Below are 27,355 nucleotides of genomic sequence, written 5' to 3'. Positions count from 1 at the left end.
CATTCGTTGGGAAAGACTTTCATTAGTTTTTCTAGACAGATTTTTAAAACTGGAATTGTAAAGAAAGCTCTTTTTGTCCCTTTCTGGACACTTCAACAGCAGCAAGATGGACTTTGATGGAAGTGTAGTGCAGGTTGGATTCAACCAAATGAAGTAAACAAGAAATGATAACATTCTCCAGACAGTTTGTAGAATCATGTTGGTTGTACAAGCACCATATGGCAAACCATTAACACTTAAGAGCATAAGACACCCTTGTGAAAGGACTCTTGGACTGTTGAAGAAAGTTAATACTGCACTGAATGACTTTCAGGAGCGCTGCTCCCAAGTTCCATAACTGTACATTGGGGTTATGAATTTTGCCTTTAATTCTTGATAGAAGCTTATTTTTGCACTGGAACTTCTAAGGTCTACCTAAGAAACCCAAGGGATTTTTTTAGATGCACTAGATGTTAAGTATGCAAACATGCTATGCATAAATTTACGTGTTTCCAATCCATCACCAAGTCTAAGTACTACATACAACAGTTTAATTGCAACACCAAATGGGTGATTTATTGCATAGTTTGCACATGTCAACAGATATATGTGGGCAGTATTATTAGACTCTTAAAGGAACGCATACAAGAACATTTTAGGGCAATTAGGAATAACAACTGTAACTACCCCTTAGCTACACACTACAACACCATTCATGCAGGTTCTGAGGTGATAAACATTGGGTTTCATGCACTTACTCCTATTGCAAGCAACCCGAGAGGTGGAGACAGAACCCTGACCCTAAGAAAAGAGGAAACAAAACGGATAACCACATTGAGAGCAGTAGAGCATGGGCTCGACGGTGATAAGGACTTGCATGTGTCCTGAAGGGATTGAAGTATTTGCAAAATGTAGGAACATTCTAAACATATGCATTGTAGCTACTAACAGCAAAACAACTACTATTGCTATACCTAAACGGGTCATGTGAATACATTATCTCCTATGCATATGCATATGTATATTTGGGAACCATTAACACTGTATGAATATGCCCAATGTTGGTTTGGAAATTGTTATGGATCAAACATAATCTGTTCTGTTAGGGATTTTTGTTTTTTGTATAAGAGAGATGCTACAGTTTGTATCATTCTTATCATTAGACTTGGAAATCACACATATCTCTCCAACGTAATGTATTAACGTGTGGCACAATATGTTGCTTATTTATTACGGCACACATATTTAAATATGGCAGCCTCTTTGTACTCAGCACCCGCACTCTGCTTATAGGAAATTTTCCATGTTTTGAAAAATTACGTACTTATGTCAATACCCTCTTACTGAATTTGGAGACTGTTATTGGATTATAAGAATTTTTATGCCCTCATCCGGTCAATATCTCTGATCGATTAATTTGTATCTGAAGAAGATTCCTGTTCATCAACATTTCCAATACTTTACTTGATAATTGGATACACTTTACCAACCTACTATGCACGAATCTAAAACTTTAATTGGACTATAAACCATTGTTTTCGCTGGTGATGTACATATCATTGAATAATTATTGTATATGAACAAATATATGTTTCTCTTTATTGTCACTCTCAATGATATACTTGATTACTTAACACACTTGCTAACTCACCTTGTAAACGTCTAATACATTGTTTATTTTTTTCCTCACTGCACATACATTTAAATATGGCAGCCGTTCTGCATGCACCACCTACGATCTGGCTACAGTCCGCTTACTAGCTCTATGATCTTTTCTGCCTTTAAAGAGTTTGGACTTCTCAAACGTTTAATTCCGAGACTTCGAGTATTTTGGGACTACAGCAGAGATGTGGTACACGGGACGGAGGTAGGGTATATCTCTGGCAGTTTGCATGGTTAGACGCTAGTTTTTTGGATGTACGTTTGTTACGCAACGTATCTCCTGCCGGTACAGAACATGAAACAAACTATGCTATGTCTCTGAGTGTTTTACTATTCACGTCTTTTCAGTCACATGAAGCAACTGTGATTGTCTTAAAACCGGGTTGTTCTTATTAATCACGACATATCGTTATTTAACCTAAACAAACTTTACCATGGTTACGATATTGGCGTGTTCTAGAAAGGCTATTTGCCAGTGATTTTTCTACCAATGCTGTTTATTTTTCAGTACTCGTTGGGCTTAAATTGTCGGTCTGGTTATGCTTTACAAACGCTACGGCCACCTACTCAAATAGTTGATAAGGGCTCTAATTCAGCATCAGGACTCATTTCTAAACATGTAACTGCTTTTCATTTATTAACAATGTGGTATTTAACTCTGTACTCGTCGGTTTTACATGCCGACCAGTTTGCGGAGAGTGTGTGTGCATATTGTGAAAATGACGGAGATTCTAAGATTATGGGGGACATATTTGTCACAAACTTAGGTAGAAAATTTTCCTGCATACTACGCATGATGTAGTTTCAAATACAATTATTATACAGTAAATATAGGAGTGACTTTTACATGTACATTGCACACTTCCCATTTCTGACATATGATTTTCTAAGGTTGTAGGGGGCTTATCAGGGCTCTCCCCAACTATACTAGCTGATAACTGGTGACGTAAGGACGAGATTCAGCTTCCCCAGGTGGGCTACTGTTATACGTTCACTTGGTTTACCTTCTGAAGTTCGGGTTGCGATATATATTGGAGCTCCAGTAAATTAATCATTTGTAACATTGGCATTTCTTCTTGGGAAACTGTTCTTGTTGGTTGATGGACCACCCTATGTTTGTCTTAAAAAGGATTCAAATAAGGGGAAGTTGTACTAATATTCAGGATACATTTGAACACTATCTATTACTGTAAGTTGCGTTTACAAGTGACATACTTGATTCTAAGATGTCTCTTCCAGGTATACTGGGATTGAAAGATCATGATTGAATATTGGGATGTCTTTTAATATTAGCATGTCTTCTTAGGATAAAGCTCCCATTGGTTTTTTGACTATTTGGAACCTGATCCCAGACATTAAGGATACAACTTTTAGGACAACTGAATTTTTCTTGTGATATTCAGATATCCAACCTGATTATTATTGAATTATAAGTCTGATATCAGAGATACGTATGAGTGGCAAATCTTTTCTCTTTTGCTGGATTGGATGAATAACTAATTACACTATGTTTTCTCTTGTCACCAGTTATCGATACACCTCGTTTTATACTCATTGCGCTACAAGATCAGGACTACTTGACCGAACGATTAGGTCAGTCTAATAAAGATGGATGTTCACATTTGCTCATCCTATTTCCTCTAGGTTGTAGGTTCTATGCTACACTACTATTGTTGGTAACATCTTTCTTTAACCCTCTATAGGGGAGTGCATGATATAGACTCATCTTTATATCTCTCACGCTTGCTTCACTACTTTTTTTCCTTTGACACACTTAATAGGGGCGTACACAATAGGAACTCACCTTTAAAATGCTATTTCTACTGTACTGCACTAGGCTGATATACCACAATTTGATTGCAAGAGGCCGAGATATGACTATTTTTCCCTTCCTGGAGATTGATCACCACACAACGCTATAAGCATAACAGGTGTATATAAGATATGTATATCCACGTACTGTGCTACTGGTTCACTTATATACTCTGTATATATGTGATTGCAGCCTTGAAGAAGTCACTTGTGTGACGAAACACGTCAGCTGTTTTCCGGATTCAATACAAGCTGTATTGAAACATTCGGCTCCTGGCTTTTGATTTTGATTGCTTTGGAATGCGATGCAGGGAGGAAACACCATACGCGGATTGAGTGCTTTGGTACATCAATTGCTCATAGAAGCACGGAGGTGTGAAACCAATGTGTTATGTGCAGCTAGGGTAGTATGATGCATTACCATATAGCACCACACTAAGAACACATTTTTGCGACTCTCTCCACAAAGATATTAGCACATGCCAAATTGAGGTGAGGTCAAAACACCATCTAGTTGTGTACCTCCACTTTGTAGACAGCATTGGAGAAGGTGGTTGAGGTAACGATGGTTGAGTGGGTGACATCAAAGTGCCCCTTGGCACCATCACTTGACCTGGAGGCTAAACTGTCCTGGGTGGAACAGGAGGACAAGGAGAAGTTGCAGGTCTTGGCGGAGATCTAAAGTCTCAGGAGGTCCTTGCACATGGTCTTGTTCCGGAATAAGCAGCCTTGGCGCAGGTAATGGATTTTTTTAGAACACTTTGTTTATATATATGGGCATAAACCAAGATACAGGCGGCCAGCACGATAAGAGACAACAAATAGGAACATAATAATAATCATACATGTCACTGGCATTCAACCACATTGTCACCTTTCCATTGGCTCCCATAGGTAGTGGGTAGGTATCATGTTGTGCTTCTGAGGAAATGGAGAAACAAGAAGCTGCATAGTGCCTCAACGTTGATCTTCTCAACATCGACAACATGGAAGCTGACCTCCAAGACGGTGATCAGCGATGTCTTCTTAGTGTCGAATGTTCCGCCTGCAAATGCCTTGTCAGCTGTAATGTCAGCACAGGTGACGTTGGTCGTGATGGACTTAGAGGCGGCGGCAATGGTACCTACAGCCTCAGTGTCGAAGTTGGCGGCGCCGTTGAACTCCTTGAAGGCAAACAAGTCAGTGCCAACGCCTGACTCAGCGTCAAGAGGTGCTTCCAGAGTGGGAGGCGTTTCTGTCATAGTGCGGACTATGTTTTCTTAGCCTTCTATCTTAGGGTATATTTAATGAGGGAGCTCTCGCTCTAACCTTTTTCTTCTGCTTCTTCCTCTCCTCTTTTGCTCGTAGGTTCACAAGCTTCCTTAACAGTCCTAAAGGGTTTGATATCATTTTTTGACAAAATTTGCGCTTCTGTACTGATTGTGTGGCAGGTAGACCGAAAACAAACAGAATGAGGGTCTGAGGAAGCTTTTTCCTTCCACATGAGGAACATTTCCCAATGAGAGATGACATTTTAGCGACAAATTATCTCTCAGATGACAAAGTGCGGACAAAAAATAATGTTGAACTGAGTGATAGTTACTATGACCTTCCTTCGCCGTTTCCCTAGCATTCCCCTTACTTCTCTGTTGAGAACAGGCCGGATTTTACCAGAACCAGACCTCTTGATTGCTCTATTGATCCTTTCCCCTTTGAAACTTCAACTTTACTTTCAATCAACCTTCAATATATTCTTCTTTTCCACGATTAGAGAGCCTTCAGCGATACCTCCAAACCCAATGGCGGAAAAACGAGTCTGACGATGGCCACCACCTGTGGAGGCTTCTGGGAAGGACCGTCTGATTCAGGAGAGGTTGGACTAAGCACTAAATCATGGAGACAGTCAACACCCAGCAGCAACAAAAAAAACAAGCATTTACAATGCAATATGTCTCGCACTAGGAAAGTTTGAGCTATTGGTATTGTAAAAGAAATATTTTATTTATGTGTTGGTTTTGAAAATAGCGAAATTAATAGCTTTGTCATTTACAATGCCAATAGTTTTAACTTTTGCAAATGTGACAATATGTGTTATGTTTACGTGACTTAGAGGTATTGATATTACAAATAACAATGGCTTTTAATTTTTTTAAATAATTAATACTTAAAAAGTTATTGTAATTTATAATGGCAATAGCTTAAACTTTTGTAAATAACTTTTGTAAAGATTATGTTCAGTGTATTTCATTGTGACGAAAATCCAAGAACAGAAGTGAAATATTAACATCTTTTTGTGACATTTGTAATAAAGCTTGAAACATTGAGAGGTCATATTTGAACCAGTTGTTGTTGAATGGTTGCACAGATTGATGCTGTGGTAGCGCTGAGTGATGTTGTGGTGGCGACGAGTGCTGCTGTGGCGTTCAGTGATGCTGTGGTAGCGCATAGTGATGTTGTGGTGCCCCTGAGTGGTGATGCTGTGGTGCGGCTGAGTGATGCTGTGGTGATGCGATAGATTGACAGAGTGAGTGCGATAGATAGATAGATAGAGGGAGGGCGATAGAGTGAGGGTGATAGATAGATAGAGTGAGGGTGATAGATAGATAGACAGATAGAGTGAGGGCGATAGATAGACAGATAGAGTGAGGGCGATAGACAGACAGATAGAGTGAGGGCGATAGAAAGATAGAGGGCGATAGATAGATTGAGTATGTGCGATATATAGGAAGAAAGATAGAGTGAGGGAGATAGAGTGAGGGCGATAGATAGATAGAGTGAGGGCGATAGAGTGAGGGCGATAGATAGAGAGAGAGGGCGATAGATAGAGTGAGGGCGATAGAGTGAGGGCGATAGATAGAGTGAGGGCGATAGAGTGAGGGCGATAGATAGAGAGAGTGAGGGCGATAGATAGAGTGAGGGCGATAGATGGATAGATAGAGTGAGGGCGATAGACAGACAGATAGAGTGAGGGCGATAGAAAGATAGAGGGCGATAGATAGATTGAGTATGTGCGATATATAGGAAGAAAGATAGAGTGAGGGAGATAGAGTGAGGGCGATAGATAGATAGAGTGAGGGCGATAGAGTGAGGGCGATAGATAGAGAGAGAGGGCGATAGATAGAGTGAGGGCGATAGAGTGAGGGCGATAGATAGAGTGAGGGCGATAGAGTGAGGGCGATAGATAGAGAGAGTGAGGGCGATAGATAGAGTGAGGGCGATAGATGGATAGATAGAGTGAGGGCGATAGATAGATAGAGGGCGACAGTAAACATCCTGTATTCGAGGAATTTACTGTGTGCAATTTTAATTTTGATTCAACGTTTCAATGCGTCCCCTCGAGCACCTGTGTTATGCTACTAATATAAATGAATTCGCAGATGTAAATCACTGTAACCAAACAAAAGGAGGCGGACATGTGGCCTCTGGCTTCAAAGGCACAAAACCTGAGTTCAGATCTTAGTTCCTGCACATAGGCAAAGCGTCTTATCTGACAGTTTTGTGCTTTCTGAGAGGGCGGGCACAGTGAGTGCTGAGAAGCCGGACTACCAGTGTACTCGTTGTTTTGACTGCCTCCTTACAGTTTTTTTTCTATCCAGCCATGAAGTGAAGGCACCTCAGCAAGTTAACTACACCACATATTTCTGCGTGCAACAAGAAGTATCTGGGGTCTGATTCCAGTCGGGGCGAGTTAGACGTTTATCCTTTTTTGACCAACAAAGTCAATTTGAAATGAACAGTAAAATAAATAAAACACACTGCACGCCTTCTGCTGTGGGATCAGAGACGAGAATGGACAGGGAAGGAAGGCCCGGCAGATGAGCTGTTATGTCTGATGCTTGTGGATGGCTGACGCTTGTGGATGTCCGATTCCTGATGTTTGTGGATGTCCGACGCTTGTGGATGTCTGACAATTGTGGATGCCTGACGCTTGTGGATGGCTGACGCTTGTGGATGGCTGACGCTTGTGGATGTCCGACGCTTGTGGATGGCTGACGCTTGTGGATGGCTGACGCTTGTGGATGGCTGACGCTTGTGGATGGCTGACGCTTGTGGATGGCTGACGCTTGTGGATGGCTGACGCTTGTGAATGCTTGATGCTTGTGCATGCCAGACCTTTTTTGGATGCCTGACGCTTGTGGAAGTCTGATGGGTAATGCTTGTGGATGCCTGATGCTTGTGGATGTCTGTTGCTTGTGGATGCCTGATGCTTGTGGATGCCTGATGCTTGTGGATGTCTGATGCTTGATGTTTGTGGATGTCTGTTGCTTGCGGATGTCTGTTGCTTGCGGATGTCTGTTGCTTGCGGATGTCTGTTGCTTGCGGAAGCCTGATGCTTGTGGATGTCTGATGCTTGATGTTTGTGGATGTCTGTTGCTTGCGGATGTCTGTTGCTTGCGGATGTCTGTTGCTTGCGGATGCCTGATGCTTGTGGATGTCTGATGCTTGATGTTTGTGGATGTCTGTTGCTTGCGGATGTCTGTTGCTTGCGGATGTCTGTTGCTTGCGGTTGTCTGTTGCTTGCGGTGGTCTGTTGCTTGTGGTGGTCTGTTGCTTGCGGTTGTCTGTTGCTTGCGGTTGTCTGTTGCTTGCGGTTGTCTGTTGCTTGCGGTTGTCTGTTGCTTGCGGATGTCTGATGCTTGTGCATGTCTGACGCTTGTGCATGTCTGACGCTTGTGCATGTCTGACGCTTGTGCATGTCTGACGCTTGTGCATGTCTGACGCTTGTGCATGTCTGACGCTTGTGCATGTCTGACGCTTGTGCATGTCTGACGCTTGTGCATGTCTGACGCTTGTGCATGTCTGACGCTTGTGGATGCCTGACGCTTGTGGATGTCTGACGCTTGTGGATGTCTGACGCTTGTGGATGTCTGACGCTTGTGGATGTCGGACGCTTGTGGATGTCTGACGCTTGTGAAAATTGCAAAACACACAGTTGATGGACAGAATGCAGAACAATGTCTTACATTCACCCCAGTACAGAGATCTGGGCCTAAATCCATCGTTTTTTTGCACTCCCATGAGGCACAGGGTCAAGGCTGATTTGCATATAGCCAGTGTCTGACCTAGGGTGGTGTGGAGTGCAAAAAAACGATGGATTTAGGCCCAGATCTTTGTACTGGGGTGAATGTAAGACATTGTTCTGCATTCTGTCCATCAACTGTGTTTTTTGCAATTTTCACCCCGAGTGGGCTTGGTATGCTCAGACGTGAGTCCCAGGGTCTGCACATCACTGGAGTCAAGCTATCCAGGCTGAAGAAGACTGATAGCCAGAAACCGGTCCTTGGATGCTTGATTCCGGTCTAGGAAAGACATGGCTTGGTAGTTCGGGCTGGACTGTTCCCATGAGGCACAGGGTCAAGGCTGATTTGCATATAGCCAGTGTCTCACCAAGGGTGGTGTGGAGTGCAAAAAAACGATGGATTTAGGCCCAGATCTTTGTACTGGGGTGAATGTAAGACATCGTTCTGCATTCTGTCAATCAACTGTGTTTTTTTCCAAATTATATAGCAGCAGCCTTTGGTGTGAGAGACAAACGTTGGGGTGAGGAGGAGGGAGGGAGGGGGGAGAGAGTGCACTGCAGAGGAAGTGGCTGAAGGTGGGAGGGCAGGTGAGATAGCGAAAGGGTGAGAGAAGAGGCATTGCACAGAGGGGGGCGGGGGAGAGCATTCCTTTGAAGTGTGAAGCTCTCGACATTGCTGTGGCAGCAAATGGCAAGCGCGTGCACAGGCACATGCACTCGGCGTAATCCGCCTGGTTCAGCTTTCCTGTTTCACCTCTATATGTCTAGACATCTGCAATGCCAGAGGCATTGGCAGAGGTCGAGGTCGAGACCTAAAAAAGAGTGAGAGAGAGAGAGAGAGAAAAAGGACCACTGTACAAGAAAAGAGTTACAGACGCAACCACAAGATGGCGGAATAAATGCATAGCACGTGAACCCATTAAAGATTCATGCTGCAAAATCTTCAATCCTAAAGAAAAGAAAATTAGGTAAACGCGTTCTGAAATGGACGTATTATCAGACTATGGACACTACAACTACAGGTTGATTCTGATATTGCCACTATAACATGATCAGCCCTAAAACCTATTTGGAGCGGTGATGGATACTATTGTTTTAATTGAAGGCCTGTAGCTGAGTAAGCACCAATATTTATATAACATAGCATTAATTTGGGTTTTCTGGAGAAAGGACAGCTTTAAAATAAAATGTTTAAAAAAGGTTAACAGAGTCTGCCAAAGGTGGAAAGAGGATTGCTGAAGAAAGACAGTGGTTTGAATGGACGCAACGAAAGCCCATACTATGTATATTGTGAGCACCATAGTTGTTTTTTCTTCTTTTTTTTTCACTTAGTTTTATATAGCGCAAACATGATCTGAAGATATCAGAAGGCTTTACATGAGCACCAGTTGCGTTACACAAGGACACATTCATTTATGTTAGTGATATGTCAAAATGCAGATCTACAAATTAAAAGAATCCAGAATTAGGCAGTCGGACTGAGCCTTGGGTTACGGAAATTAGGCCATTTCACCATAATTGGTACAGGGGGACACTGAGGATCAAGTTCCGTTTTTCCCATCATTCATATAACATTCTGCACAAAGACCATGGAAATCTCTACAATCGCTCTCCAAGATGCTTACATGGAGGGAACCTGCAGTCCGGTCACTTCTCCACCAAATAACGAGGCTGATAAATCCGGTTCTAGATTACTGGGCCCTGGCCTACAGAGCGGCCTTCTCCTTTCCTTTCATTCTGGAAGGCCCTGAAGACAGCTTTTTTTGGCCACTCCCTGGGCTTTTAATAGCAGAGCAGCAAGAAAACCCCTGCAGATTCTATTACAGCTAGTGGCTAGGCACCGTAAGCCTAAAGACCCTAATAGACATCAATAACAACTGGAGATCCTCTGGTGGAAACGTACGACACCATTTCACGTGTACGTTCAGTCTCAATCGACAGAACCCAAGCCCTCCCAAATCGCACTGGAAAACTTGACTAAAAGAGATACAAAAACGTGGCTGCAACAGTGCCCGGTAGAGAGCGAGCTGGGAATTAATGAAGAAATTAAATAAATACATTTTTGAAGATTGCCTATGTTTGTCATTTCAGAGGGTAACAAATCCATTAATAGCTAAGGATGGAATTGTGTTTCTTTCCATGAATTCATGTTTTCAATCAAACTGATTCGCTGCATTAGTTGAAAGTTCTGAAGTTGTGCCGTATTCCCATAATTGAATAATCCAGTAATGGCACATCTGTAGCAAAGGAAGGCTCCAAATAATTCAATGCAATAAATCACACCCCATAGCAACAGGAACCATTTTATGTTGGATCTATGGCAATAAAAACATGCTTGAAAACATGAAGAACTTACCTGTGAATTCTGTATTCTTATAGTCCCAGGTGACAGTGTTTGTGTCACCACTTGACCTTGTGGGGTGACCACTGTAACAGGTTGATACACTGTGCCACCTACAAAACATGCAGAAAACAAATGTTTAGGGTAACAAACAGATGGGCTGTGTTTCCTGAGTAACACCACTACGTAACACATGCACAATGCTGCAAAAAGGTTGTGGTACTATCACAGACGAAAGAGCAGCAAATGTGCTTAAGAAGCAGGCACGTGAAAGGACAGAGGACAAGCACACTCTCTCCTCCCCACCCCCCTTCCAGCAGCTATGTCTCTCAGGGTTACTCTGTCAATTTAGCAGTTTCTCATTTGGAGGATGATCATATGACGGATTTCTGTTGTCGTCATCTACGTGTTTCGTAAAACTCCTCCAAGTTGACCTGGGACACTTATCAGTACCATTATGGATTTAACTGAATTTATTGCCTACCTGCATCATTTACTCTGGATTAAAGGGATCTTGCCTTCATCTGTGCTCAGATGTTCCTCTGTTCTACTGGAATTGCTGGAAGAGACCATGGACTTGAACTGTTTTTGGTCTCTGGTCTATCCAAGACCAAGAAGTACACACTGATTCCCCACTGCAATGCAACCTCCTATCTTTAGACGCCCCAAAGTAATCACTGGTCAATCTCTCATCCCACACAACTTGCCTGCACTTGCAGAATACAGATACACTGGCCTGTTTTCAGTGTTTATTTTTTATGGATTTCAGTGCTGTTTTCTCACTGTTTTTTGAACATTTTTATATCAGTGAAGAAAAGAAGAAGGTAGTGGTGTTCCTCTAAGAGGAATATCCGCACTATCACAAAACATATATAAGTAAGGATAATTAAAGGACAACAAATGCAAAACTAGTGTAATAATACTAGCGGAGTGCAACAGAAACCCATTTCACTCACTACCAAGGGTGACCAAATGTTGAGAAAGCGAACTCAGCATGTACATATCAAGAAAAACTGGGTCAATCGTGCACCATCCTAAGTAGCAGTAATAGAAAGAAGAGATCTAATAATCCCCACAAAGCATCATGTTATTAAGTCTGGCAAAGGTACACGTAAGAAGCTTACGTGTACCTTTGCCGGACTGGTTCTCCTTGACGTCAGTTCCCTGATATTGACACTATATATACACAAGGAACTTGTGTGGAGCTACGGCTTTTCACTTGGCCGTTTCTACTATTTATGGCATCCTGATACAAGTGGATGCGCTCTACACTTTATTAGAAATCGTTTGGACCTTTTGGATAGCTACCTGATAACTTCATTTTTATACGACGCATGTATGGTACAATCATGGAGTATAATGTGGGAACTCCAATACGACTATACGTCACGGCCACTTTGGAATAAGACGCTATTCATTTCATCGTCTTTGGCTTACCCTCACCCTAGAAACTTCCGTCAGCCTTTAGAAAGTTACGGTACTTATACAGTACTAAACGAAACACGTGTCGGCTGTTTTCATTGTGATGAATTGAAGAATAAAATAAAATGAAGAGTCTCAAATTCTAAGGACATTGACTGATTTTCCTGTCTCATATAATTCAGTGTAATTTTAAAAATTCAGACTTAATAACATGATGCTTTGTGGGGATTATTAGATCCCTTCTTTCTATTACTGCTACTTAGGATGGTGCACAATTGACCCAGTTTTTCTTGATTTTTATATCAGTGCCAACAAGAGTTTATTCAATTACCAAAGTCCCAAAATAGACAAAAACAGTGTTTTTCCAGTGTTTACAAAACATGCTTTTGTAGGGATTTTCCTTAAGCACACATCTAATTTCAAGTAAAAGTAATGCAAGGTATGTAGTGTCTTTCTATTGCCACTGTGACTGACAGACTTATGTTAGACTGTTTTAAGCACAGCTTAATGATGTGCTGCACTCTCACCCACATCTCAGTACCCTCTCTCACATCTCATTACCTCTCACACTCATTCATCAGTCAGGATTCGGTGTGGTATATTCAAATAATATTATGATACTGTAGTGGTGGCCAACCCTGCCAACAGCACAATACCTTGTGAAACCATTAACATTTTGCATTTCACCCGATTAATTTGTAGCCCTGCATTCTAAAGCAGTTGAAAGATGTTGTTTTAGGCTTGCTCGATCCTGCTATTCTGCACTCGGTGCCTGCTCATATCAAGGTGGTGCTGCTGTTGTGCGAACATTCATAGCTGGCGAGTGTTCCCATGGCAAATGTCCCACCTTAAGTCAGTACTGACCTTTTAACAGGCATCACGTTGGATTCTCTGACTTGGAATTCTGCTAGCATTGTAACTATGAGATCAGAAAACCCAGCAGGAAAGAGCAGTTACTCAAAAAGACATGATTAACTGAAAATATCACACATGACGTGGGGGCGCCTTGCAGCTATGAAATGTTTTGGTATGTGGAAAGTCTTGTGTCATGTTTTCTCCACTATCTAATGCGCATGGTGGCAGCACTCTTTTCACAGGTACCTGTCACTGCATCTTGCATTGAAAGTTTGAAGCCTGCAGTTAACGACCTGCCAGAAATACTGAATTGTTAGCAAAGGGGCTGATGTATCGAAGAAAAGAACATTTACCCAAAAGACCATTCTGTGTCTGTGGTTAAATGTAATACTACATATTGGTCAAGATTCTTATGAGGCAGCCATTGCACCAGTGACAAATGAAACTCTGCCAAAGGCACAAATATGGTTTTAATATTCACAGATTCTCTATCGCACATTAAATAACTATATCAGACTTAAACATGCTTAAAACCACCCTCCACCTTTAATCAAAGCACACAAATCTGGAGGAAACAACAGGAAGAAGAAACAATATTTTAGTGACATCACTAAACAACAACACTCAATCGGAATAAGCTTAGACCAGTCTCCCTTGCTGCTATCTTGTACAACAATTTATATTGGGTTGGCCCCTTCAAAAATAAATAAAACTGTGTCATTCTCACACTTTCCTTTCTATGAATGGCACTTATCTTGCATGATTCTTATTGTCCAGAAAAAATGTGCTACTAAGTGCTTAGACTTCAAAGATATCTGCTGTCAACTGAACACTTTGGGGAGACAAGTAACAGGTGCAGGGAGACAGACAGACAGACATGTCCAAAGTTGGAAAGAGAGTGATCTTTCATAGAGAACCTGTGAACTCATGCTTCTAACCTGACATTGTTGTCATGGTCACACTTCCTTGCTGCAGGGCAGTTGCTGGTACCATGATTCCTTGGGTACTGAGGCTGCCAATTGTGCTATGAATTTGCTAAAAATAGACAAGTAAAAAACAAGGTTACAGGTGCAAAGTTAGACGAATTGTGATGAGCACAGATCTTATTTGTAGTACTGATAATACTATTTAATGTTTTCTTTTTAATACAGTAAAAGGGTGTTGGAATAACTAACTAATTCAGGGAAGAAAACCAAACTCAACAGAAATGGAAGGAGCACAGAGGGTATTGTTAACCGAGTTATTAGAATAGTATTCAATTAGTGCATGTTAACTCGAAGCATAACTCTTCTTCATCTTCATACCAGCTCTAATGGTTTCAGACAACAAGCTGAACCTTTTATATGGAAGTTGTGGTACTTTCACAAGCTGCATTTAAATACTTTGAGGAAAGCCTTCAGGGTGCGGTCCCTGCTGCAAGGCTGGAGCCATTGAACACAGAGATCTTTTCACATGTCCCCCTCAAGATATGCCTCTGTGGATTGGTCTCCGTGCGATTATGTTCAGATAGTCCACAGACGGCAGCTTTAGATGTAAAGTTTTGTGACGGGGTGTGTTAGTGAAAGTGTTTCCCCAGCCTCGCCTGATTTTCCGAGGTGTCCTTGGGGAGTATTCTGGTTTAATTTCTTTTGAACTGCGTTAAAACATCTTACAAGGTATTCATTTAGCTACAGACCCTAATGCCATGAGCGGCTGCCTGAAGGTACCAATACCTTTGTAATTAAAAGGAGGGCGGGGCTTGCGAGCCCAAGATGGCAGCCGGTCTTCATAGAGCTCCGCACTGCAATCCTCCGTAATCCATCCCTTATCCTGCTCACTGCCTGCCATCGGCCTTGCCCGCAGAAGCGCTAACATCCACAGGGTCTGGGGAACCGATTTGTCCCTGTATGGACAATCAAAGACCGCGGCGAGACCCGATGGCCCCTTCTGGGGCCCGCAGACGGTGCTAGGCCACGGCCCACGAGGAGGTCGCCGTGAAGAGAAAGACCAGTTGGCCACGGGGCACTTCTCTCCCTCTCCTCCCTGGGAGGAGTGACGAGAGGCCTGTGGCCGGTGCTGGGCCCGGGCCCGCGGGGAGCTGGTCGTGAGGCGAAAGACCAGTTGCCCAGAGGGCACTTATCTAACTCTTCTCCGTGGGAGGGCCAGAGATGCAACAAGAGGCCTGATCGCCGCCCTGTCGGTAGGCGCATATGAGGACTCGCTACAACTGAGCGTTGGCCGGCGGGGCTGACGGTCCGTCGTTCAATCTCCGCGGGCCCGGACGGGTGACTCGCCTGCCACTCCTGACCGCGGCTAGGGCAGACGCTGGACAGGACGACAGGGGCTGCGGCGGAAAGTGCCTTTGCAGGAAAGTGGAGCAGGCCGTCTCCTTCCCTCTGGAACTACACCTTCACAGACGACGGGACCTTCCCGCCCTAACTGGCCGAGTCTGGGACGGGGCTAGAGTTAATAGCGGTGAGGGGCGCCTGCTGGGCTGCGATGGGCGCGGAGAGTGAGATCGTAGGTGCTTCCTGGATTAATGGTGCGACTGTACCTGCTGTCTTCCCTGCCCATATCTGCCCGTCTCTGCCTACGGGAAGGCGCCCCATGCACAACAGTTTCTGCTCCCCATTATCCTTCCAAGTGCCACTGACATGTAACGGAACACAACTGCTTCTTGGGGTACCAAAGGGCAAGACACTGTCAGCCAAAATCGTTGATACCTGAGGGGGGATATAATACTGCTGTCCCTTCGTCATTCAGGGCCGCTCGTGCTGCACTACACACTGAGGGGTGCTGCCCCCCATTGGTGCTTCCATTAATGACTACCGCAGATTGTGCAGGGGGGCTTCCTGCTGGGGCCCGGGGTGTCGCCTTGCCAGGTTGGCCACGCTAGGTATGTGGTTTTTCTGGCATATGCCAGCCACTTTCAGGACCACCATATGATGAAGATACCCTGGCTGTTCGGCTGGAACTTTACCCGTCACTAGTCTGAATCATGTCAGCAGCCTACTAGACTGCTGACCTCATGGGAGAAGTGAAGGGGGCACTTCGGCTTCTGGGACTATCAACTCATCTGGGGGCTGCATGTGCTTTAAGGCTGCTGCTGCGCAAGCGGGCCCCGGACGCTTCTTTGTTCTTTCGATGGGGGCAGTCTTGCACCACCCATCCTCTTGCGCCTCACGTATGCTCCTGCCTGCTGGCCCCTGGGGAGGGGGTGGTTCGGGGTGTATGCTCCTCACTCCCCAACGACACAATGGACTCCTGTTAATGACCCCTGGCCTACACAGAGGGTCCATCATTACGGAAGATCCTTCTCCTACGTAGCAGCCAAGGCCTGGAAAGAGCTCCCAGCTAACATCAGACACTTCCCGACCCTGCACATCTTCAGGAAGAATCTCAAGACCTGGCTCTTTGACTGAACCGGAGCTGCACTACCCCCATTACACCTTGAGACTCTCAAGGGTGAGTAGCGCGTTACATAAAACCCTGATTGATTGATTGATTACTGAAGCCTGCCACACTGTGGGAGTTTATCTGAGCAGGGCCTGGAGTGGGGAGCACCATGGCCAAGGATAAAGATCACAAAACCCCAATGCAAGGCAAACTAGACCACTTCACAAGGCTGGTGGTGCCTTCAACAGTGGCGGACCCGAGCGTTCCAGCAGTGCCGGATAGCGCAACCCGGTTGTTGGCAATCCAGTCCTCTCGAGAAACTCTGAAGGGTAAGATCGGAGAGGTCTGATCAGAATAATACCTTCTATGGCAGGATTTACTGAGCATTTCGGAGGTTCACCAGGGCAAAGGCCAGAATCTCTGAGGTGGAGGACGTATCCCATGGACTACGGAAGGAGGCATCAAAGCTAGGCGCTGTGACAAAAGGCCTTCAACGGAGGGTGGAGGATATGGAAAATCGTGCTTGAAGCAATAACCTACGCTTTGTGGGATTTCTGGAGGGGGTCGAGGGTCCCAACAAGGGGGCCTTTCTGGCCAAATGGCTGCATGCCTCCCTCCCATCCAACCAGTTCTTCCCCTGCCTTATTATAGAACGTTCCCACAGAGCACTGACTGATACAGATGCCTCCCAGTGTCCGGTGATAGCCCGCTTTTTGAACAGAGACATGAGAGGTCCGCCACCTGGGAGAGATTCGATAAGGAAATTCAAAAATCATGGTATTCCTTGATTATACCCGAGAGGTGCAATAGCAATTATGCACCTCTGTCTAGGCTAAATTATAAGCCCTCCAATTGAACTATTGAATTACAGGTTGCTCTTTCCAGCAAAGCTTAAACTTATCTTCAAGGGCAGGACATTTTACTTTCCCGCTGGAGGAAGCCTGGGGCCGGTCGGAGGAACATCCGCCTGTGTGGAAGACCGGGGAGAGCAACATAGTGGGGGTGGTCCCTATTCGGCAGGGACATGACCCAAGATGCGTCGCAATGGGAGATGGAAGCGAAGCTGAGCTGATGGCCTTGGGGTAAGGCGATCCCGATGGTGGAACAAAAGCGGGACAGGGGACATCCTCAGACTCCGAGGGCGAGGCACTGATGCTACGCAAAAAGTCAAAACCTGCTTGTGAACAGAGCGTCCAGACTCCGTGTGTAACAGACAGAGACCTCTCCTCAGATACAGATGCCCTGCGCCCACTGGCCAAGGAGATAGCATGCCTGGAACATAGATATGCAGATAGCGACCCCTCCGGGATAACTGACATAGTGGAACAAGATGGGAGTAGCAACAGAATGGCAGAAGTAAGTCAATATCGAAGTTAATGGGGTGATTGGAACCTCTAACCCGCCCCTCTACAGCTCTCAGAAGTTTCTGGGAGAGTGTTGGTTTCTTTCTCCCTTCCTGCTTTCTTCTCTCCTTTTTTCCTTAGGTTTCAAGTTCACTATTACAGTATTCCACATTTGGGAGTTGTAAATATTGGCTGGATGGAGGGCTACAGACCTCCCATGCTCTCTTGATGCTTTTTTTGGGCTAGAGGTTTTGGTTCAGTGCTGGGGGGGATAATCGAGGAGTGGGGGGTGGGGAGGGATTTGTTAGGGTTTAATGTTTGGTTGCATACGGTCACAATCTTGTCTCACTGGATACATGCAGACACAGGGAATCATTCTTACTCCATTCCTATGGCGTAAGGTGCCCCATTAGAGGATCCGCTACGCATGCTACCGACCTGGAACGTCAATGGTGTAGGCAGAAAAATTGAGAGTGGTCTGGTGGTGCAATATATCGAGCGGGTGCACCCCGATATTGTTTTCCTACAGAAAACTCATCTACAGAAGTCCCACTGCAGATTTCTAAGGGGGTGGATATGCTACACTACCCTTGCAGGATTTTCCAAGGGGGCAGATATGTTAATAAAAAAAGAACTTCCCATTTCAGGTAACAGACGTGGGTGGATCCCAATTACAGGTCAGATGCTGTAAAGAGGCTTTATGAATGGGTTCAAATCGGGGACCTATTAGTTTGGAGAGAACAATATTAAGTTCCCAAGGAGGAGATGGTGAGTTAATTGAAGGGAATACTTTTTTAAGCCCCTTTAAGAAGTCCTTAATTACAGGTATTTTAAAGAACTAGATTTGTGATGAGATTTTCTATAGGCAGTTATAACCACAAAATTAACTTTAATGGAAGACTTTAACGAATTAAGAAAGTAGGGTATAATCACTTAGTCTTGATACAAGATAGGATTGTGTCTGGTTTGAATGCACCATAAGTAAAATCTTTTCCAATTAAAGGTATCCGATTTTCTCATGGAATGTCTTTTAAACGCTCTAAAAAATGTCCATGCAGTCTTGTGGTTGGCCTACATGGCCATAATGGAATTCAGGAGCCAAGCTGTCAAGTTCAGTGATGGAAGGTTGGGGTGCAGTATCTGTCCCCTGAACTTGTAAGCGAGATCCTGTCTGCACAGCAATCTCTGATGTGATAGGTGAAGAAAATATGTGAAACACCATTGATGAGGCTATTCTAGTGCTATCATTATCATCCTGGTCTTGGACCTGTAGGTACAGAAATTTCCCTGACCAATTTATCAAAAGGGCATTCCCTTTCAACCCTGGTTGGAAGCAAATTGCTGCGCAGTCTCTGCATTTTTGTTGCTTGGGACTGCAAACAAATCTATTTACGGATATCCCAAGTCTTGGAAAATGTCTTGTACGACTTAGTTGTTTAAACCCTGTTGCCATTTTCCTGCAATACCCAGCTGAGTGTATCTGAGAGTATATATTCCTGGAAGATAAATGGCCGTCATGATTAGGCTTCTGGCTACTAACCATTTCTACATGGGTTGAGCTTAATGAGATTGAGGTCGCAGGTGTGTACCCCCTTGTTTGTTCATGTAATGAATTGTTGTATTGTCGGTCCGAACAGGAAGGGAATTCGATTGTTATTGATGGAAGAAAAGATTTCAGGGTCAGATGACCAACTCTCAATTCCAGACGATTGACATAAGTCTTTTCTTTCTCCAACCAAATTCCTTGGGTTTGCGAGTGGCCCATATGAGCTCCCCATCCTTGGAGAGAGAAATCTGTGATCAGTGTTTGATTTGGCAGGTCCTGATGGAATGGTACTCCTATCAAGAGGTTCTTTGGTTGTTTCCACAATGAGAGAGACTGAATTGCCTTGTGATAAAGTCAGTTTCTCTTCCCATTGGTCCGAGAGCTAATTCCACTTGTCTTCTAGGTATTGCTGCAGGAGCCTCATGCGTAGTCTTGTATGTGGAGCTAGAAAGAAGCAAGACGCCAAAGAACCTAGTAGGGATGCAGTCTGTCTCGCTGTTGGATGGCGAGTATGTAAGAGATCATGACACTTACATTGACTGATGATAACCTCCTCTCCGAAGGATACACTTTTGTGGATTGGGTATCCTATATTGCTCAAAAGTACTGTATTTTTTTTAATTAGGCAGGTTGTAAACTTTCCGAGGTTTACCAGCAGACCCAGATTGGTTAGCATCTGGAGACAGAATTGGTAATGTTTTTTGGTCTCCGCTGGTGACATACCCTTTATTAACCAATTGTCCCGTCCAGGTAAGGATAAACAAAGATCTTTTACTTCCTTAGATGCGCTGCAGAGACAGCAATACATTTCAAAAAAATGTGTACAGCTGATTTTAGTCCAAAATGTAGGATCTTGTATTGGTAATGATTTTACTTTGAAGAAAACGTTGATGCTTTGCAGATATTGGAATGTGAAAGTAGGCATCCTGGAGATCCCTCTCCTTGATGGAGTTACAGATAAATATGCGTAATGCCAACATTCTGAATTTTTCTTTCTTTATATACTTGTTTAGTACTCACAGATCTAGAAGGGTCTGAATTCTTCTTTTGGTTCTTTCTTTCACACCAATCAGGGATACATCCCCGGTCCTCTGGTGAGAAGGAACCTCCTCCACAGCATGCTTCTGCAATAGAGAGTTGACTTCTTTTTGCAGTAGGTCTTTCTGAAAAGCAGATGTTTTGATTGGTGGAACTAAAGGAGGAGGGGCCCTGAATTGAAGAGACTATCCATTCTGAACAATATTCAAGACCCACTGAACACACCACCAGGGAATGTACCAGTTAAGCAGCAAATCCGTTCTTTAGGTATACAAATCACACAAGATATTACTAAGTTGGCCTTAGTAAATCTTGACTTTAAACGGAAAGAAGTTGCTGTATTATTAAGATCTTGGAGTAGTCTTCCATTGTCCAGCCTGGGCCGCTCCAATTTGATCAAAATTTCAATCCTGCCGAAATTCACTTTCATCTTCTACACGATCCCCTTATCTTTTGATCAGTCCTCTTTGAAAGAATTAAAAGGTATTATAAATAGTTTTCTCTGGTCCAATAAGGGGGTGAGGATTGCATGGAGGGAGCTGTGATGTGCAAATGTAGAGGGAGTATAGCTAGTCCTGATTTCCGTTTTTATTGTTTGGCCTTTCAACTAAAGAACGTAAGGTCCCTCCTATTTAATTCTTCCTGTTTCCCTCTCCTGTTTCTAGCAATGTCTAAAAATACTCTACAGGGGGGTGATGGCTGTTTGTTCAAGTTTAAACATCAAAAATACTTTGAGAAAATTAAACTTAAGGTTTTAAGATCTGCCTGCGAAGTTTGATATCAAATGAGGAAGATCCTGAAGATTCCATATTATAGAGCAGGGGCCCCTATTTGGAACTCCCCAGGTACTCGAGCCTGCCTAAAAGATGGCCTATCGACCTCATTATTAGAAGAAGGTATTTTGAACTGGGGTCAACTGCTTCATGAAAACAAACTTCTTCCATGGGATGTACAATATCACACATCAAAGACTCTCAAGCCTTAAGTTTTATCAGTTACCCGGCTGGGCCACTCACCTAGATAAAGAAGGCGAAGTAAATGAAGAACATGAACTTTTTCTACGAGGCCCTCTCTTTCAACGTAAGGAGGTCTCCAAATGGTATTGGCTTTGATTAAGGAGGAACCACCCTTAGTACCTATGGAGGAATGCTGGAGAGGAGACCTGCCTTCGACCAACGTAACATACTTATGGCAAGTATCGATGCGCACTTTATGGAATGTGGTCAAAGCAGCCTATCTTTAGAGGAACCATCTGTTCACACTCCATAGGTCATACTGGACCCCGAAGAAATTGTCTAAACTGGGAGGTGATCATCGGAAGGCCTGTTTGAAGTGCGCCTCTGACGAGGCGGATGACATGCACATGTTTTGGCAGTGTCCTCCTATCCAGGGCTTCTGGCAAGATATTGGTAAGATTGTCTCAGAGGTTCTGGGGCAAGAGATCAAGGTAAGCCTGATTTTGGTTATTTTTGGGGTCCTCCCAGAGGAGAGTATCAGCCACAATATGTCTAACTCAAAGGTCTCCCTCATATTTTTGAGGATTCTTCTTGCAAGGAGGGACATTTGTTTAAAATGGATTACCTCTCAACCCCCAGTAATATTGTATTGAGTTGCCTCGAGGAGACGGATTCATAGATTGGACCTTGCTAGCTCCTCAAGAAAAAGAATCAGAATATGGAGGAGTTGGGATGAGTTAATAATTTTTGATACAATAATATCCTGAAATTTCGCAACACACGTAAAGTCCAATGATTATGATATAAGTGAAATGTGAGGAAGAAGTCTCATCTTGTGTAACTGGGCGAAGCGCTTCCCGCCCTCGGTGCTTACCTCTATTAGGATCTTAGCAGCCGGTTTCGTTGGATCCCCGGGGGTTTAAGCAACCAGATGTCACTGTTATTTTTGTCCGGGGATCCAAGAATAAGCCATTGGCTTCATTAAAAGACTTCTCACCTATTTTCTTTAAATGACAAAAGAAATATATATATATATTCAAGATCCATTTGTTTGTTGTTACTAAGCCCCACTCTTTCAGATGTTTGGTAGTACTTTCCCCCACATGGAGGGACACAGTGAAACAGGCAAAGAGGAAGAATAGAGGAATGGAGTGGTAGAGGCACAAAGGAATAGATATTCAGTGGAAGCGAAAGACTGACAGAGACGAAGAGGGGGCTAGATATCAAGAAAAGTGAGAGAAGAGAAAGGGTGAATGAGAGAGTGAAAGGTAGAAAGGAATGAATGCGGCAGCCGGAGACAAATGGGTAAGAATAAAGAGTGAGAGAGAGAAAAGAGCAATGATGGCTGTGAGTGTAAAGGTGCAGCTGGAAACCCCTTCCATGGGCATGAAAGGGGCAGAAGCAGACCTGAATTGGCAAGGGAGCAAATGGAAAGGCCCAAGGACCTAGCTGTAGCCCTGCTGTCTTTAAAGCGATCCAACCCGGAGTCCGCCTTCTCTCCAAACAAATGGGAGCATTCATGAGCGAAGCTTGGACTTCCCCCGAAAGCTCATGGTTCTCAACCAGCCAAGGTGCCTTAGGGCCACTGACAAAATCGACCTGCTCAGTGAGTCTGTCGTGTCCAGACCACATCTTCTGGTGAACTCGACTACCTCTTTCTCAGCAATTGCTCAGGCCTTCTCCGAAACCATGGGCAGCATTTGTGCATTTGAGTCCAAGATCATATGGGAGTCTCGGCCCAAGAAGCATGCACTATTCATCGACCACAGTTCCAAGCTGGCAGAAGAGAACATCCCCTTCCCAAAGGTATCCAGCCTTCTGGATTCCCTAACAAGTGGAGTGGTAGGTAATGCACAGGTTTGACTTTCGAGGTGGAGATCTGGACCATTAAGCTTTCAGGGTGGGGTGCTGGGTTAAAAAACAGGGGTCTCTTGGGGCGGGTGATGGTGGCAGCAATTGTCCAATGCACAGGAGGCCTGGTGGAGGGCATGTCCTGCCCCCGAGTAGGATGTCAGTAAGGACTACAATGAATAGGAGTGATGGTTCGGAAGGGACAACTCCAAGCTGAAGCACCGCCCTCAAGACATTTGTCTTGACTGCAAGTGAAAGTAGCTAAGGTCCTATGCACCATCATTGAGAATGAGGCACTCTCCTCCATAGTCACAGAAGTGAGAGAGACCAAGCCATTGTCTAGGGAGGTATCCAGTCCACTGGAATCTGCCAGAGAGTCCAAGAGCACTCCCAATCATCGCCCAATTCAGGCCTGTCATATAATTGAGGCACTGACTCCGATATAGGGAGTCTACACCCATTCAACACCTCTCCGGTCCTTATTGAAGTCAGGAATGATGACCGGGGTGGCACCACCGCAGAGCGATGGAGGATCAGGGGCGTCGGCACTGGAGCGGGCGCCAAGGTGGGTCGGGGTGGCTCGACCGACGCTGCTCCGGATCTGTCAATGGATCATTGGTGCCTAACTGGACCCGAGGCAGAACCCGCAACGCAAAGACCAGTAGGCCCCCTCCCGGACCCAAGGGCACTCCAGAGGTGTCAGGGGGACCAAAAATGAGGTGCATGACCTCATACAATTCCTATAGTTGGGTGAGGGTTGCGCTGGATCCCATAAATTCTGGGAAACGCAGAGACGGCCCAAGATCAGACTCAATCATACAGCTAGGCATGGAGTGCCGACAGTCCCTGAATTGTCCGAAGATTTGTGGGGTGAAGTCGAAGACCTCTTCGACTTCTTTTTCTTTTTGTGGGACTTACCTGACGATTTGGAGTGGGACAACAATCTCTGGGTACGACTGCGAACGATCTCAGGACTTTCCTCGCTACTGAGACCTGGAGCATTTCGGAGTTAATTGACATTTGGCAGCGAGGAGCTTGAGGGAGCTCTCGCTTAGCGCCTTAGGATGCATGGTGCAGCAATGCTCACATTTCTTGGCGTAGTGGTCTCGCTTAAGGCACTAGAGACAAACCAAATGCAGGTCCGTCACCGACAACTGTCTAGGACAGATGCAACATGGCTTCAAACCTGCCTTCTGTCATTCTAGGAGACAAAGCTTCAAAAAATCTTCAACAAAGTAAAAAAAAAGGTCAATTAAAAGTGACTTGGGGTAGCTCTTCTCCGGATCTGCGCTGATGTTGCAGAAAGAAAAGAACTAATGTCCGTGCGGTGGGATGGCGCCTTTATAGGCACGGTGCAAGTCACTTCTGGCACAGAAGACGTCATGCAGAGCTGAACAATGCCACCTAATGGTGCGCAGGGGTGCTGCTCACCAAACATTTCCGCATCCAGTCTGATGCCTGGGGAATATTATACGGTAAGGAATATGCGGATATCAGATAAGTATATTTGGACAACCAGCAAACATATATCCATGTGACCAGAAGGGTTTGACGAACGGAACAGTATATTACTTCTGTAGAATTGGTTATCAAGACAAAAAATACCCCTTGCTGAATTCGAAAATGTTGTATTGTTTTCAGAAATGTCTACCTTTCTGCATTCGCCCATTGGTTTAACCGCAAGCTGCAAGTAGGTTGCAACAACTTAAATTAGGGGGGAAAATGGGCCAACACAATCGCAAAATCTGTGGTAAAAAGATAGTTTTTCTTTTTCAACTCTACTAAAGTTGGCAAGATGGTGATCTTTCAATAACAAACCTTTTGTAAGTGACATTTGTAGATAAAGAAATATGCCTTCTTTTGCACAGCACTTTTCCCCCAATTAAAAAATATATATATATCTACACTATAATTATTTTCTAAGTTCCGCTTGGAGGATCCACAAACCTGGATAACTTAGAAACCTCAAGATGTGGAAAACAAATGAGACAGATTTGATCTGGATATCTTTTGTGGGAATGAAAAGTCACAGGAGTGAGAAAGACCTATCGCAAATGTCACAAAAGGGATCGCATTCTAGGAGGGAAAGGCATAGCAGCCATGTGGTTAAAGCTACGGGGATCTTCCTTAGATGCTCACTTCATTTCTGGACAACATTTGTCAAATATATTTGCACATCAATTTGTTATTTACCTCGCCTACTAGATATAGTGGTCTCAGTTCTTTGGGGCCCACGTCACACCTTAGTTGTCTGCAAGTCTTTAGAGAAGGTTAAGTCTTAGTATCTCAGAGTTCACACATCTGCATAGGGGATGGCAGGACCCTAAGTGACAATGTCAGATGGAGTACAGATCACCAGAGAGCAGACACTAGTTTCTGCAAGTACCATAAATTCAGATGCTCAGGGACCAAAGAAGCCTATGGCTTTACAACAGATATTAAAAGAGCTTTGGTGTGAATGTAAAGGTGCTAGAAAAAGAGGAGAATATGTCAACACTGAATATAACTTCTTACCATGCATTCATTTACTACGCATACATTTACCATGCATGTAATACAACATGATGAAATCCTGTGAGAAAGGGTCCTCTTTCTGCATGGTGAGCCCCCACTGTTTGCAGAATTGCTGAGTGTGCCCTGGGCTCCTAATAATCAGGTACCCAAGGCCTATGTTCTTTCTGCATTGAAGCCTAAACCCAACTGGCATCTCTGGCCACAGGTGAGCCCCTGGTAAATGGTACCACAGGTACACAGCGCACTGTGACCAGAGAAGGCCTCTAAGGGCTACAGCACTTATTGTGCCACCCTTAAAGGTCGTGTACAATGACACTCACACTGCCTTTGCAGGCTGAGTGTCTTGGTGCAGAAGAAAGTGAAGAGTTGACATGGCACACATCCCTGTGTGCCATGCCTACAACCCAATGCTCTGGCATAGATCAGTCACCTCTCTAGCTGGGTGCCCTATACCAGTGGTGAGGGTACAGGTGCATGAGCCCTGTAAACCTACAGTGTCTAAATCCATTTGTAGTCATTGTAAGTGCAGTGCTGCCATTAAGAGTATATGGTGCTGGGAGTGTGTCATTACGAACTCCACAATACCATAATGGCTACACTGAAAACTGAGAAGTTTGGTATCAAACTTCTCAGCACATTAAACCCACATTGATGCCAGTGTGGGATTTAATGAAAAATGCACACAGAGGTCTCTAACCTACCACTAGTATGTAGGCTGAGCGGCTGCTTTCAGCTGCCACCACCAGACATGTTTCTGGACCCCTGGGTCGAGAGCCTTCTGCATTCGGAGGCATGAAACAATGCACATCCTGGGACGAGGTGCCAAGCCTCCTCCCTCAGGATGGGCAGGGTTCAAGAAGGGGAAGCTTCAAAGGCTTGCCATGTTTGTGAGCTTTCCCAGGCCACTTGCTCCTCAGAAGTGCCTGACCCAGCTGTGTGAGATCTAGGTACTGAGAAGTTGATTTTTGGAGTCAAGGGTACTTGAACCCTTTTCTCTCTAGGAAGTGGTGGGGGTTGATCTACCAGGTCATTCCCTCCCTCTACTTCCTCATCCGATTGGTCTTCACCATTTTCAGATGTGTGGTCCTTAGCATACCCAGCCAACAGCTCCTGGAGCTTTTGTTTGGTGGGATGGGGACCCATCGTTATGTTTTGAAGTTTACATAGGGACCTTACCTCCTTGAAAGACAAATGAAGGTAAGGAGTGAGGTCAAGCTCCTCAACCCTGTCCTCTATGTCATTGTGGTTATTTTCACTAACAGCTGGGTTTTTATTTTGAGATATTGTTAAAAAAAACTTCTAACCGTAGCTACAGGGACTTTATTTTCTAAAATTTGAAAGGGACTTAACCAAGACCCTAACAAGACTTTTAGTAATTTTGCAAAATATGCCAATTTGAAAAATCATAATTCTAAAGACAATTTAAGAGTTCTGTTGTGTGATCAGGTGGTAACCGTCCAACATATGCAAAGTTGTGTATCCCACCGCTGATCCACCAATGTAGGAAGCTGGCTCTGTGCACACTATACCCCACTTTGTATAGTATTTACAGAGCCAGCTTCCTACACCTCCCAATCCCATTACCCTTAAAACATTCCTTACTTCCTTGTTCCATACTCATCCCCACATCTTTCAAACTGTTCACTACCCTGCAATATTACC

The 27,355-nt window shown here is 44.3% G+C and overlaps 1 protein-coding gene across 2 annotated transcripts in view; it reads right to left on the bottom strand.

Annotated features, from left to right (window-relative positions):
* The window catches only part of PKNOX1 (PBX/knotted 1 homeobox 1), a 362,665-nt gene that overhangs the window by 109,721 nt on the left and 225,589 nt on the right, over positions 1-27,355 (bottom strand). For both annotated transcript variants that reach the window (XM_086935872.1, XM_086935873.1), the window contains 2 exons: positions 14,009-14,105; positions 10,809-10,906 (listed from right to left, as the gene is read on the bottom strand). In XM_086935872.1, coding sequence (XP_086791998.1) covers positions 10,809-10,906; positions 14,009-14,105 — 195 coding nt within the window. The remainder of the gene's footprint in view (positions 1-10,808; positions 10,907-14,008; positions 14,106-27,355) is intronic.

Source organism: Lissotriton vulgaris, chromosome 8 (assembly GCF_964263255.1).
Source record: "Lissotriton vulgaris chromosome 8, aLisVul1.2, whole genome shotgun sequence".
NCBI lineage: Eukaryota > Metazoa > Chordata > Amphibia > Caudata > Salamandridae > Lissotriton > Lissotriton vulgaris.
The sequence above is the reverse complement of the archived record's forward strand: the minus strand, read 5'-3'. Positions and strand labels throughout refer to the sequence as shown.